The 14,601-nt window shown below is 36.4% G+C and overlaps 1 protein-coding gene across 8 annotated transcripts in view; it reads left to right on the top strand.

Annotated features, from left to right (window-relative positions):
• The window catches only part of LOC138710146 (uncharacterized), a 275,652-nt gene that overhangs the window by 121,704 nt on the left and 139,347 nt on the right, over positions 1 to 14,601 (top strand). For 7 of the 8 annotated variants that reach the window (XM_069841334.1, XM_069841180.1, XM_069841108.1 and 4 more), the window contains exon 3: positions 1,407 to 1,542. The exons of the other annotated variant lie outside the window; for it this stretch is intronic. In XM_069841334.1, coding sequence (XP_069697435.1) covers positions 1,513 to 1,542 — 30 coding nt within the window. In that variant the 5' untranslated portion in view covers positions 1,407 to 1,512. The remainder of the gene's footprint in view (positions 1 to 1,406; positions 1,543 to 14,601) is intronic. 8 annotated transcript variants of the gene reach the window in all.

Genomic DNA, 14,601 nt, shown 5'->3' with positions numbered 1-14,601 from the left:
ATATTATGAGGAATTTGTGTACTGTTTTATATATATTTTTGTTACACTCTGTATAAGTATGCATGGTAGCACTGAACAGACTTTCACTAGATTCGAAAAAATGAGTAAATATGGAATAGGAACCATTTAGTTTCCTTTGGCTTCTCGAATTCATTGATGCCAATAGTTCAGTAGCTCTAATGAGAAATTTGGAGTTTTTTTTTTAGGAATCCCGAAATGTTGGTGGAACAGGTGTCTTGGATTTTTCAAGTATTCCCTGGTGCATATCTTCTTCTAATGTTTGGAAAACCCTGTTCAGTGGAAAGGAAAAATCACGTATTATGTATTTATTCACACTGCAATGGGTATATACCCGGTGGCAATGGTAACTAATTACACTCAATAATGACAATAATAAACTTATTAATTAAAAATACAGTTAATAATAATACCAATAATTAATACTAACAATAATTAATAATAATAATAATAATAATAATAATAATAATAATAATAATAATAATAGGGAATATCCTAAATTAAATGAAGCACGATCACTTAAAATAACATTTAAAATAAATCTAATTTGTATCTTAAATCTAAGTTCGAACTAAAACCCACGAGTATGATATGTTCATATCTGCACAAGTACCTTTCCACATTACACTCATTTCGCTGTCAACTCACTCACTGCACTGGAACTACGACACATTTCACTGATTCTATCCTGATTTCACTAACACTTCAAAAACATTTCACTGTTCAAATACTTTGCACTGCCACTATAAACTATAAAGCTTCCCTGACAGGAACACGTTTCACTGACACAACACACTTCACTGACACAACATAATTTTTCACTGATACAACACTTCAATAACAAAATATCGTTTACATCTTTTACATACTGTGTATAATTACCGTCTATTAGTAAAGTCCTTAAGCCTATTTTTAAATATGTTTTTGGTTGTTGGTAAAGCCTTTAGTAAGTCTGCAGGTAAAGCATTCCAGTCCCTGATAGTACGATTGAGGAAAGAAAACTTTCCAGTGTCCGTCTTCTGTCTTCTTTCCCTCAATTTATGAGTGGTCGTTCCTTGAAGAGTAATTTGGCGGTTGCAAAATATAAAGCGCGAGGAGTTTATGAAATGTAGATATTTTACCAAAGCATTATGAATTATGGAAATGTTTGGTGTTAATTGGTTTCTACATACCGTACATCGTGAAAATCCTTGTTTTCACACCGCTAGTAGGAAGGGTTTAGAATAAGAAAGTTCATATTTTGGCTGTCTCATGATGATGATGATGATGATGATGATGATGATGATGATGATGATGATGCAGTGGGCAGTGTAATCGTATGGTGAAGTAAAGTTTATATTATAACTGCAGTGCTTATCTTGTTTTGTGTCATCTTCCATCTTTTCCAGAGTTCGTCTTTAAAAGAGAGAACAATTCGGAAGCGACCCTGTTCTCAGATACAATAAGACCTGCACATCGAAAGTCTCCGCATGTTGTTAATAAGACCCAGTCAGAATGAAGGGTTACCAGAAATTATTGCTTAAGGTAATATCAAAGATTTACTGAAACCTTCCATTTGGCATCCATTTTATTACTCTATTTCTGCTTCGTAGATGTTGAGTATGCGCTTATCCTTAGAAAGTTAAGATATTCTTACAGAGGTAGCTTTACGTGGTGAAATGTTTCACCGTATTGCAGGCGTTACCTGCATTTTGACATACGGGATTAACTCCGAAGCGTATGTTTCTCGAGAAGCTTTTGATATCCCCTGGAAAGTATGCAACACTTCCTGCCGTACTGCATTTTGACCTTCATTTGTATTGCTTTTCTGTGTCGTTGTAAGAGACGCGCAGTTCCATGGCGCGCCGCTGCAATATTTGCGACGGAGTCGTTATTATGCACATCTGCTTTGGTCATTGGTACCAACTTGTTTTTTTTCTAGCTAAACCTAATGTTTCCGAAGTTCAGCCTAGACAAAGAATTATGCAAGATATTTTATCTCTTTTACTTCCTTCAGTAGAAGAGGAGTATGATTGGATTATATGCGAAAATTATTAGTAATTTGAAAGTGTATCAAGATACGTGTACCGAGCGAATTGGCTGAGACGATAACGTTTGAGACTCTCATTCTGGAGTCCTGGCTTCAAACTCGTGGCCAGCCAATATGACTGGAATTTTTTTATGGTTTCCCTCAGTCATACTCTTGTATACATGTAACTCTCATCTAAATCAAATTGTTGAATTCTTTGTAAGTTCATGCATATGTATATACACTTTTTGCTGGTTGAGTGGAAGAGAAGGCCTTACGGCCTTAACTCTGCCAGCTAAAATAAATCATTATTATTATTATTATTATTATTATTATTATTATTATTATTATTATTATTATATAAAAGCAAATGCCGGATTGGAAATTTACATACCATGATTCATCACCGCCTCAGTCACCAATATCATAAACAATAATTAAAATCTAAAATCAGTTACATGAATACTGTTCTCCAACCAGGAGATCAACCGTGAAAGGAATGTGCTTACTATTGCGTCATCTATTGGAGCGAAGTAGATAGATAATATTACCGTTATAACGTCAGTTTAAAAACCGTGCGCTCTCCTGCATATGTTATTTCCTAATATATGGAAGGATTAAAAGACCAGGAGATTAACAGTGATCTCATTTTGTAACTAGGGTAGTATAAATATGTGTGTAACAATGTTATTGTTTGTGCTGTGAGAGCGAGCCAATAGAGATACGAGTACCCACGTGTGTGACCTTATGACATCAACATTCATTCACAGCATTACCCCGCTCCGTTTCATTCCGCAAAGACTTTCTCGTGGTTGGAGCACAGTGCAAGCCATCTATAACACACGACACTAGAAACAGAAACTGAGCAATAGCGAAACGGGGTAATGATGTAACCAAAGATCCTACACACGTGATATGACCACAGATGCTAAAGCGTGTATAAATAAAAAAATTAACAAAAAAAGTGAGTCATTTGTAAAGGACGTGTGACTTATGCACTTCATTTTTGTTCAATAATAATTCGTGGTCGGTCAGCGCGTTTGGCCGCGAAACCAGGTGGCCCGGGTTCGAATCCCGGTCGGGACAAGTTATCTGGTTGAGGTTTTTTTCTGGGGTTTTCTCTCAACCCAATACGAGCAAATGCTGGGTAACTTTCGGTGCTGGACCCCGGACTCATTTCACCGGCATTATCACCTTCATTTCATTCAGACGCTAAATAACCTAGATGTTGATACAGCGTCGTAAAATAACCCAATAAAATAAAAATAATTCGTGGCGCGACAGCCCAAGAAGGGTGAAGGCCTACCAGCCGGCTGCTGACTTTACAGCCATATGAGGCGTTCAGAGCTAAGGTATATCAAGTCACAAATTTTCATAAATTAAGTTTAATTTATTTTCTGATTATCTGAAGTCGGATCTTTTCCGAGCAGTAATGGATCAAGTCTTAATTGCAATCATTAGCCGGTAGGTGACACCAGTCAATTTTGGCTCAGACTACTTGTTCGCGATGTTCTGAGCCATTGCGGATCAAGTCACCAAAGCGTTGCATCAATTACCATCACAATTGTTTATATTTTATAAATCTAGAATTTGAGAATGGAGCAATAAAATTATTGCTAGTCAAATTAGATAATCCACTAGAGCAAGTTAACTTTAAGTCCTATTATCTCAAAACTACGTCTCATGGACTTGATCTACTTTAGCTCTGAACGCCTCATATGCTTCAGCAGAGGTGAACGATCATGCAACCAGAACGGAGGTATCGTGTGGTTATCACGATGATCCCCCCCCCCCCAGCCGTCATAGCTGGTTTTCGCAACCGGATTCCACTACTTATCGTAGCTTTTCAAATTCATCACGTTGTTGGATGAGCACTGGTTCCATACACTGGCCGAAATTTCATGAGAAAATTAACTTAATTTTTTTTAGGCAGCCCAAATAGCAGTAGAGAGATGTGGGAGGTATTTAATGATTTCGCAGGCGGAATGAGGAGGTGGGAATGACGTCCACTGACATCGTCGCCGTGAATGTTACGAATTTTAGTCTTCGAGTGATAATTTTATGTTTAAATAACAGACAGCGCAGTGTTTTAACACAGTGTATTCATTTATTTCAAGATATTTTGAATATGTCACTCCTAGCGACACTACCATGGGACGTCTCAACCTGGATATTTCATTTTTTTTTTTTCATTTATTATATTCCAACGGTCAGCGCGTCTGGCCGCGAAACCAGGTGACTCGGGTTCGAATCCCGGTCGGGGCAAGTTACCTGGTAGAGGTTTTTTCCGGGGTTTTCCCTCAATTCAATCCGAGCAAATGCTGGGTAACTTTCGGTGCTGGACCCCGGACTCATTTCACCGGCATTATCACTTTCATTTCATTCAGACGCTAAATAACCTTGATGTTGATACAGTGTCGTAAAATAACCCAATAAAATAAAAAAAAAATTATATTCCATAAGATCTTACATTAACACTGAAGCTTTAAGATGTGGAACAAGTCAAATTTTACAAGACTACAATTACAATTTTTGCAATTTTTTTTACAATTTCATTTTTTAACAATTTTTTGGCGAGATGTAGTGAGCTCGAGGATTCGCCAACAGATTACCTGGCATTTGCAAGACATTTGTATACCAAGAAAAACTTTGGATTCAGTGTGTGACAGATCATATGGGCTAAAACATACGACATCGACGACAACCTGCATGGAGTGGGCCATGTCGACATGCTGTCTGCTGGAACATCTTATATCCTCCTGAGTTCTGAGACATTTGTTGTTTTATTTTTAAAGTTCAATATATTTCTACATTTCAAAAATAGTCACTCACATGATGGGCACTGTGGTTTATCAGATACTCTTCCGAGGATGGCCCGGCTGTCAGCATCAGATCCATTAATTCCAACCAGGACACCTCTCGTACTGGAGCGCTGAGTAAACCCTAGGGCCATAGTGCGGCCGGAAGGATTATATCTGAAAAAATTCATGATCCCATCGGGGGTCGAACCCGCGGCCTTTCGTCTTGCAGCGTTACGCCTTAATCGCGACGCTACCGCGCGCCCCACAGGTAATGAATAGACATCGGATTTATATGGAAATGCATATTCCGTCTGCTATGATATGGAAAAAAGTTCAGACTACCTTAAGTTTGCCTCTTTCCGTATGTTAAGTTAAATGATGCATGTAATTGCATATCTGTATGATTTTGGCTTGCTTCCTGCATATATAAAATGTTTTAAAACATGTTTTAATATTTGCGGTGTTGTTGCATATTTTATGATTTTGGCTTGCTTCGTGCATAGGCAATGTAAAATGTTTTTAAAGTATAATATTTGAATGTTTATGGTATTGTTGCATATTTTATGATTTTGGCATGCAACGTGCATATACTAAGGATCAGTTTCACCAACAGATGTTAAAACTTAAGAAAAGTATTATAACTTTACTGCTTCGCCGGTCAAGCAGAAGAAGTAAATAAGGAAAAACAAAGACATTACGATCCATGCATTCCTTATTTTTTGTCAAAAGTGTGATATTTCAAATTGGAAAGTAATTGGGATTTTAATTGGAGCAAGTAGTAGTATTACAAAATTTTGTATTACTACATTCTTGCGTTTAGGTTTAAATAATTCATCTCTGGAAGAAATAGCACTAAATGTTTTGAGAGATTCATTACAATATAGTACCTAAATGATCATTTGTACAATCATATAAATGAATAATAAAAATTACCCGGTTAGTGATAGCTACTCTTTCAATTTATAGCCACCTCGATTAAATATATAAATTGTAAATTATAAAAAAATTAATAGGCCTATTCAGAGAAAGAAAAAATCTTTAACTAAGAAATTAAATTGAATCAGTCGGAGCTAAAAGGAACTATGTCACTTTTCACATCTTTTCAGGAGAAGCAAAAAACATTCCATAAATCATATATTTTTGTTATAGAAGTCCAAAGAACATATAAAAGTCTGTCTTAGTTCCTTCTTTCACCGTTCGATGCGCATGACATCCGTTGTTCAAATTCTTGTCGTAACCCAAAAATTGCGTATTTTGACTTAGTTCCTTTTTGCTCCGACCGAAATTGTCTTTTTATTCATTAATCAGTATGCTGAACCTTTTAATGGTTACTCTTAAAAAAAGGTCAGCTACCCAACATTTTGGAGCCTCTCTTTCAATAAAACTGTTTAATTAACTTTTCAAAAATATTTTCTAAACTGTTTGGTAAATTAACATTAGAATTTCCTGCGTTAAAACCTGACACAAAATGATTACAACCTGAACTATGGTTGATGTAAATTGTGCTGTGTATGCGGAATTGCTTATTTAGACATATTAAGGGTATATGTACGTGAACGGCCACAAATATTATCAGAAAATGCAGGCTCTAAATTTCTAAAATTTTATAAGGAAATGAACTCACAATTGGACAAAAATTACAAGGTACCACAACAAGACTTATTAGAACTTAAATATCTGATAAAAGTATAAAAAAGGTTGCTGATAATATTTTTTAGAATTCACTTTTTACTTTACATTAAATATTCCAAAATTTTAAAATTTTCACACATATTATTTCATAACTCCACAACCATTAAAGATAGAATTCTGAAATTTTGTACTCTGATTTAACATGCATTTATGCAAAAGGTAGACTACAATAATGCCCATTTCTTTGAAAATAGAAAAAATTAGGTCACATAACATTATGTAAATTGTAATATATTTCATATGGGACAAATAAAAAATTAGTTGTAGCCTATTAAAATAAACAACTCTGCATGTCTGAGAGTAGTCTACTTTTCAGAAATAAGGCGTTATTACATACAGGAAAAATATTAAAAATGTCAGAGAGACCATAACAACGTTATGGTTGAATAATTTCAAGGGAAAAATTGTTCCGGGGCCGGGTATCGATCCCGGGACCTCTGGTTGAACGTACCAGCGCTCTGCCAACTGAGCTGTCCGGGAACTCTGCATGGAGTTCCCGGATAGCTCAGTTGGCAGAGCGCTGGTACGTTCAACCAGAGGTCCCGGGATCGATACCCGGCCCCGGAACAATTTTTCCCTTGAAATTATTCAAATTTGCTTTACAGGAAGCTTTACCTGAAAGACTAGATTTGCATAACGTTATGGTTACCAAAGTATGTAACTGCAGATTTTTTTTCCCCCCATAATTTGATAAAACAGGTTTGAAAAAATATTATTAGTAACCTCTTGTATAGTTTTGTAATTTTTGTCCATTTGTGAGTTCATTTCCTTATAAAATTTTGGAAATTTAGAGCCTGCATTTTCTGATAATATTAAATAATTTTGTGGTCATTCACGTACTTATACCCTTAAATGCACGTCTTCAGGAGAAAGGTGTAAGGAGTGATGATTTAGGAACTCTATCTCAGCTCTTTCACAATTAAACCTTCCCAACAACGCAGAAGCACATTCGATGACAGGCCGAAGTTTAAGATCTGAGTTACGGCGGAGGTCGCTTAATAATTGGTGTCGTCTTCCACAAAAAGGCAAAAGAGTGGTAACTTACAGTGAAGATCCAAAAAACAACTCTTGGATTAGTAATAGAAGAGGGATATCATCCTCAGAGTGGACCAATGCCATAAAGATGTCCACAAACATTGCAGCAGTACGATCGGTGCCAGGTCGTTCCTTTCAAGATCAAAACTGTCGTCATCCAGGATGCAGCGAAGTAGAAACCCTTGGGCATGTTTTGGGTTATTGCCCTAAAGGAGAACTACTGAGGAACAATCGCCATCATAAAGTGAGAAGCTCCATCGCAACCACTCTTCGGAAGGCAAAGTGGGAGGTTTACGAAGAAGTGCACTGCTTGGCTGAGAATGGGTCAACGAGAAGAGCAGACATTATAGCCATCGATCGCCGGAATCATAGAAGCCTCATTCTTGACCCCACTGTCCGTTTCGAGAAGGATGATCAACAAGCCAACAACGTTAACAATGAAAAGAAGTCTATTTACAATCCATGTATTCCTCACTTCAGTGAGAGATACAAAATGAATATTAATACATGGGAAGTGAAAGGACTTCTTTTTGGCGCTAGGGCAACTTCATTTAAGTTAACCAAAACCATTCTCCTTTCTCTTAAATTTTCTAATGAGGACATTAACAAAATTTGTCTAATGGTATTGAGAGATTCATTATCCATTCTACACAATCATTGTATAATACTATGTATTTTTTTTTTCACTTCATCTCTTTACTCTCCAATGTATTTTCATCTCATGTTTCTCTGAACTCAAATTGTACTTTATTTTTAAATTTATCATTGTTCCGTATTCTCTCCGCAATCATATTGTATTTTTTATTTAACCTCTGCTTTGTATTCTGGATCCTAGTGGTCAGCCGTAGATTTCAGCCAGATGTTCCAAATTGTGGAATTTGTTGTTACTGAGGTACAGACTCTCGGAAGAGTCGCGAAAGTTTAGAATACACAATGAAATGATGCCTCTCTGCCATGCGACAGGTATTAATTACCCTTTCCTAGATTAAGTTTGAAATACAGTATGCGGGATGTTTCTGTGGGACTGAATTCGCAAAGGTTTGGTGCCAAGCGAAGAACATGACCGTCTCTGTGTTGAGGTACAGTAAAAGGTTTCCACTTAAAGCATGTACTCGTATCATTGTCCAAACTGGATCTCCTTTTAGATGATACAGTTTATATTGTTGTTTTACTGGAACAAGCTATAGACACAGACTCGCTGTTCAACTCTGGTATCTTTTATTATCTATTACAATGACAGCTCCTTCAGGTGTATTGGGCAGCAATTGCTCGGCGAACCAGTTTTCATACACTTCACCTGTCATTTCGTCTTGCAAGTCGGCCGTGTACCTTTTGCACAGAAATGTCGGCTCAGCGTCTTTAATGAACCCATGTCCATTCCCTGCATGGACTATCGCAGAGGTCGGCCTGAGACCTTCAATCGGCTGCCTGACGGGTTCTTCTAACTTTAATCTCTCCTTTCTACATTTACCCAAGACTCTCATGCATAAACAGTTGCTTTCCTTTCCGTCCAAATTTTTTCAAACAAAAGTACTTATTTATGACGTTATCAGATATTTTCTTTACAAAAATCGGAATCATAATGGAACAGTTGTCAAATAAATCGAGCTTTTTATTACCTAGATATTTATTTCTCCGAACTTGGAGGTAATGTCATTCTGTGTAACTAATTAAGGCTCATTCACAATGAAAATTAAACATAACGTAAGCGTTAACTTAAGAATATAAACGTTACGGTAAAATCAAGAAGTCATACCATCATTCACGATGGGAACATAAACATAACCGCAAACATACTTGGTATCCATGGAAACATAACAACGACACCATTTCCTCATATCCTGTCGTATACTTCAGCGCTCCACGATTGTGTTCTGTTTGCAAATCACGTAAGCATAAGCGTGAAAGTTTGGAGTTTGCAAACTTTCATGTTAACGTCTTACGGTAATGTTTATGTCAATGCTTATGTGAATCATTGTGAATGATCCCATTTGGTAGCCTGGGCGCAAACTTCTGTGTTTATGTTACGGTTTTGTTTAATTTTCATTGTGAGTGGGCCTTTACAGACTACATTTACTACACTTGCTATCCCACGGATAATTATGCGAAATAATGCTCGTCTGTTTGTTATGAATTGTAGCAAATATGTTGATTCTCATGCTCCGTCTCGTGGCCAGATACATTTCATACTATACTGGGTGTTCATTTCAAAGTGTGTCATGACGTCACTGTTGTGAGTAAGCGATTTGAAGCGGTTTCAGCTTTTATGTCAGAGAAGTTGCCTATTAATCAAGACGTTCAATCTGAACTTGAGAACGTCTACGGTATAACTTGAACGTCGTAGCAACAGATGGCGACCTGTACGGTCTGTGTGCTACCATAACCTCTTTCGAACTGTGTTTTGCGCGGCCAAGTCGTACGCAGGGTATTTGTTATCATCGGTTGCGTACGGCAACATTCCACAACACAAATCAAATGCTCCGTGTCCATGTTGACCGTGGAAGTTAATGTCAATAAATACTGTACGTAAGTAATCGTCGTAACCCTCTCCCCATATCCCGACAGTAAGAAAAAAACTCACTTCAGTACGTGTTTCCAAACAGTTCACATTCCTGCCACTACCGGCGTTACCGTGCGTATCGGTAAGTACTCTTCAGAATGAACGCCGTACTTACCAGGCAATTTCTCTGGCACATAGGTAATATGCCTCTGCGGAAGTGTAGGAAGATTGAATTCTCTAGGCTCATCGGCTAGCCACATGACGGGATACAGCGAGCCATGAAACACTTTGAACTGAACACGCAGTATAAGTTGCAGGAATTAAGATATAACGACGTATTAAACGTAGGCCTACTGTTTTATTTTATTTCGTTAACAAAAGTTTAGAGAAGTGAAGAGTACGTTAGTGCAATTTTAACATGATTTGTACAGTCAAAGTCTCTTCAGTTTTTATTCTCAACTCCGTCTCACTGCTTTTGTCTTGTTTATCTCCGCACAGACTGAAGCACTATTAAGCCTTGGTTTTTCTGAACCGACGCTTGTGACGTGCGAGATGCGAAGCCCGCCTCGCACAAATCTGGACAACACGAGAGATAAAGGCTGTTTGATGTATCTTGTCTCACTGTGAAAGGAGAGAGAAAGGAGATATGTCTTACTTCGTCTGCGTTGCTATGGCGATGGGGGAGTGGAGCGGTGCCGTCCATCCATCCAGTGGCGGAAGGGACTAGTTGATACTTTCTGTAGCGCAAAATAAAATAACAAAATATCTCTCTTCGTACTGTGTAGTTCCGTCACTGAGCTTGTCTTTCAAGAAACTGAGTTCCGGCAGCCTGTACAATAACAAGATTTTGAAAGGAATCCTGTAAAATTTACAACCTCCTATAATCTCCACCCTCATTTGAAGAGACTTGGTTTTATTGCTACTGAGACAAGATAAACCTTACCAGGTATAGTAAGTGGTTGCGAGGTGCGCAGACCTCATATCTCGCAGTTATAGAAACCACTCACTATCTTTCGTGTAGTCCGGATTTATGAGAGGCGGGCCTCGCATCTCGCAAGTCGCATGCGTCGATTCAGAAAAACCAAGGCTTAAGTCGCCATGCTGCTGTTTGATGTGTCCAGGTGAGTAGTAATGTTTCACGTCTTGTTTTGTAAATTATATTTCACACCCAAAGATAAATTATATTTTAAACTAGCCATACCCGTGCGCTGCGTTGCACTTGTTACCAGAAATATTCAGGTTACAGTTTTATTATTAGTAAAAGGTTAAATCGTTTATATTCCGTGGACAAAAAAGAAATTAAAATGCAGTATAAAATTAGTATTTTATATGGACTAAATAACGTTTAAGTAGAGCTATAGATTACCGTGGCTCACTCAAATATGTAATTAAGTAATAAAAATGTTTCGAGAGTATACCAAGTTTTCTATGCTTAAGGATCTGTTTTAATCCTGTCGTATTGCGCATTTGTGTTCAGTCCTCTATTCAGTCTGGAGTTACCGTAATGATATATAGACTAGTCCACACCTGTGGAATAACGGTCAGTGCGTCTGGCCGCGAAACCAGGTGGCCCGGGTTCGAATCCCGTTCGGGACAAGCTACCTGGTTGAGGTTTTTTCCGGGGTTTTCCCTCAATCCAATACGAGCAAGTGCTGGGTAACTTTCGGTGCTGGACCCCGGACTCATTTCACCGGCATTATCACCTTCATTTCATTCAGACGCTAAATAACCTAGATGTTGATACAGCGTCGTAAAATAACCCAATAAAATAAATAAAATATATAGACTATGTCCATCTAGAAGAGCTACACTTTCAAATGGTGAAAAAATTATCCAAATCGGTTAAGTATCTTCAGAGATTATTTTATACAAACACACTCTCTCTCTTTACATATTCATATTGATAAACATTTATATGCTTATAGATTACAATGATATCCATATAACAATAGTGTTAATTGAACATCTTCCATTTGTTGTGCAAGGCCGTCTTAAATATAAACGCAGTCATTTGTTTTCAGTTCATTGTATTAGTCTGATTGAGGCGGCATTGGTAAAAAAAACATTGTTATTTTAAAATTCATATATCTCTCTAAATATCAGTTTTATCAAAATGTGACATAGAATAAAACTTATAGAAAACATTTTTAAAGAAAGTTTTGTAATCTAATGTTTTTCTGGAAAAATAAAAAATAAAAACGAGATATATCGATTTATTGACTTCAGGCCCCCTTAAATCCCCTACTAAAGAAAGTATTTTGAATGCCATATAACGTAAGTTTTAAGTAGGATTCAACGTAATTTATATACCAATTGGACGGAGTTGCACAATAAGAGATCTACCGATAAAATATGTTTTCGAGATACTGATCATTGAAGTAAATTCGGTTATTTATTAATTTTTATGCGAGAAGTATTGTAACATTCATACTACTGTATTACAAAAAATAGCACAAATAATAATAAAAAAGACTAACCGATTTTTAATAGTAGACCAGCAGTTGATTTAATATTGCAAAGCAAAATAAATAAAAAAAAAAATGCAATAAACGAATTTTGCTTATAAATGGCAGAATGTCGCATTATTGATTTTTTCTGAGTTAAATAATTCAGCTAACAGATTTATGCAAATATCTCAATTTGTTTCAAATTGTCGGTTGGTCTATTATTGCATATCTCCATTCAATTTTCGTAGAAATCTGTTCATCCAGTATCGTGTGAAAAGGTAACAGACATACGGAGACATACAAATAAACATAAAAAAGATGCGATTCTTGGTCTCAGGAGAGCTAATTATATATGTTTACACCGATTATTATTGCAAAAGCGAAAATTACCAGAAAAATTTAGGTTACAGTTTTATTATTACTAATATTATAGATATTTTATTTTGAATGCGTACAATTATTGTGCTCAACTCCGTCTGTTGTTACAGTTAATTGTTTTGTCATTGAAAAAAATCTGCGATCTTTGCTATACAACCTGTACACATAACTTTATATACCTCATACTTTATAGTTGGTCTGGTCAGTGATGCCAATACAGGAAAACGAAGTTTCGCTAATGCAGTGGCGTAGCGTCAATGTAAGCTAAAAAGCTTAGCTTCCCCAGTTAATAATGATTTTATAATAAACCTGCAGTTTATGGAGAAAATTATTTATCAATTTTAATAGAATTTATATTTACGCTTTAAATGTTGTGATGCGGCAGCGAGGATGATTTATGATGCAGCAGTAAACAAGAAGCCTGCACACACCAGCTTCCAAGCAGACCGGTTTCTTCCACCCCGCAGATTTTCCATCCCTTTCTAACTAAACTACCGGTACCCTAGTCGCAAGGCTTCCAAGAAGCTAGCTTTAACATTTAAAATAAGTAGTTTCCGAGTTATCCCTTTTCGTCAGTTGTGTTCAGTTGAAGTGTTAGTGTGCATTGTGGCTGATATAATAAATAATGAGCGAAATAACAGTTCCTGACACGAATTTACTTGAATTTTTTAGGACAATTGTATTATCAAGACTGACTTACGAACAAAAGTGTGATTTAAAAAACAAATGACCGACTCCCTTGCTGTCAATGAAGGACACAACCAAAATACAGACGCATATTTACGTAATGATACTAATATTATGATTTCTCTAAGTATGACAGGGAGTGAGCTAATGTTATACGTATACGTGTCTATTTGTTAGAGATATGTGTAAACCGTGAAATCATATTTTATTACGTCTCATTTGAGGTCATGCCTTATTGGTGTTACTTAAGATGTTCCAACCAATCTTCGACTGCTGACTTGAAATTGACTACTATTTATTTAAGACTGTATTTTTTGTAATATGTTTTCTCATAATGCATGAAAGACAACTTTAGTTAGCTTCCCCTGCTCAAAATTTCATGCTACGCCACTGCGCTAATGAAACTCAACTCCCTCCCATATACAGTGTGATGGAGTTGTGAATTTTAGACAGAGGCGACCTAAATAAGTACAATATTTGCCTTAGTTATTTGTTTTTTAGTTAAAATATTATTCCTATGAAATGAAATACACTAACCAGTGTTAATATATTGTAGATTGACGGATAAAGACACGTGCCTTTGTATCAAGCATTCCAGTGACTTGATAAACGGTATTCTTTACACAGATCCTATTGTATTAACACAGATTTTTTTATTTCTCTTCTACTTAGCTCATTGCTTAAATAATTTTGTACGTTGATGATTTTTCCTCCAGTATTTAAATTTGTATTTTCCTAAACTGTTGTTAATAATTTCTGCCACTGAAGATCTCTCAGATCTACCCAAAGGGACGGAGTTGATAGTACCTATTATATGGAAAAATAAAAACATTAAAATGATTTGATTTGTAGTACTTATGCTAGTGTTTACATCTTTGTAAACCAATACCCTTCAGTATGAAATAAAATTTAAGCAAGAAAATAATATTTGTTTTATGAAATTAGTTACATCCAAATGATCAATCTATTTGACAATCCTTTAATGGGACATAATCATCTACGTAGCACTGTTGATAGTAATACTTTCCCATATAT

Source organism: Periplaneta americana, chromosome 1 (assembly GCF_040183065.1).
Source record: "Periplaneta americana isolate PAMFEO1 chromosome 1, P.americana_PAMFEO1_priV1, whole genome shotgun sequence".
Lineage (NCBI taxonomy): Eukaryota > Metazoa > Arthropoda > Insecta > Blattodea > Blattidae > Periplaneta > Periplaneta americana.
The sequence above is the reverse complement of the archived record's forward strand: the minus strand, read 5'-3'. Positions and strand labels throughout refer to the sequence as shown.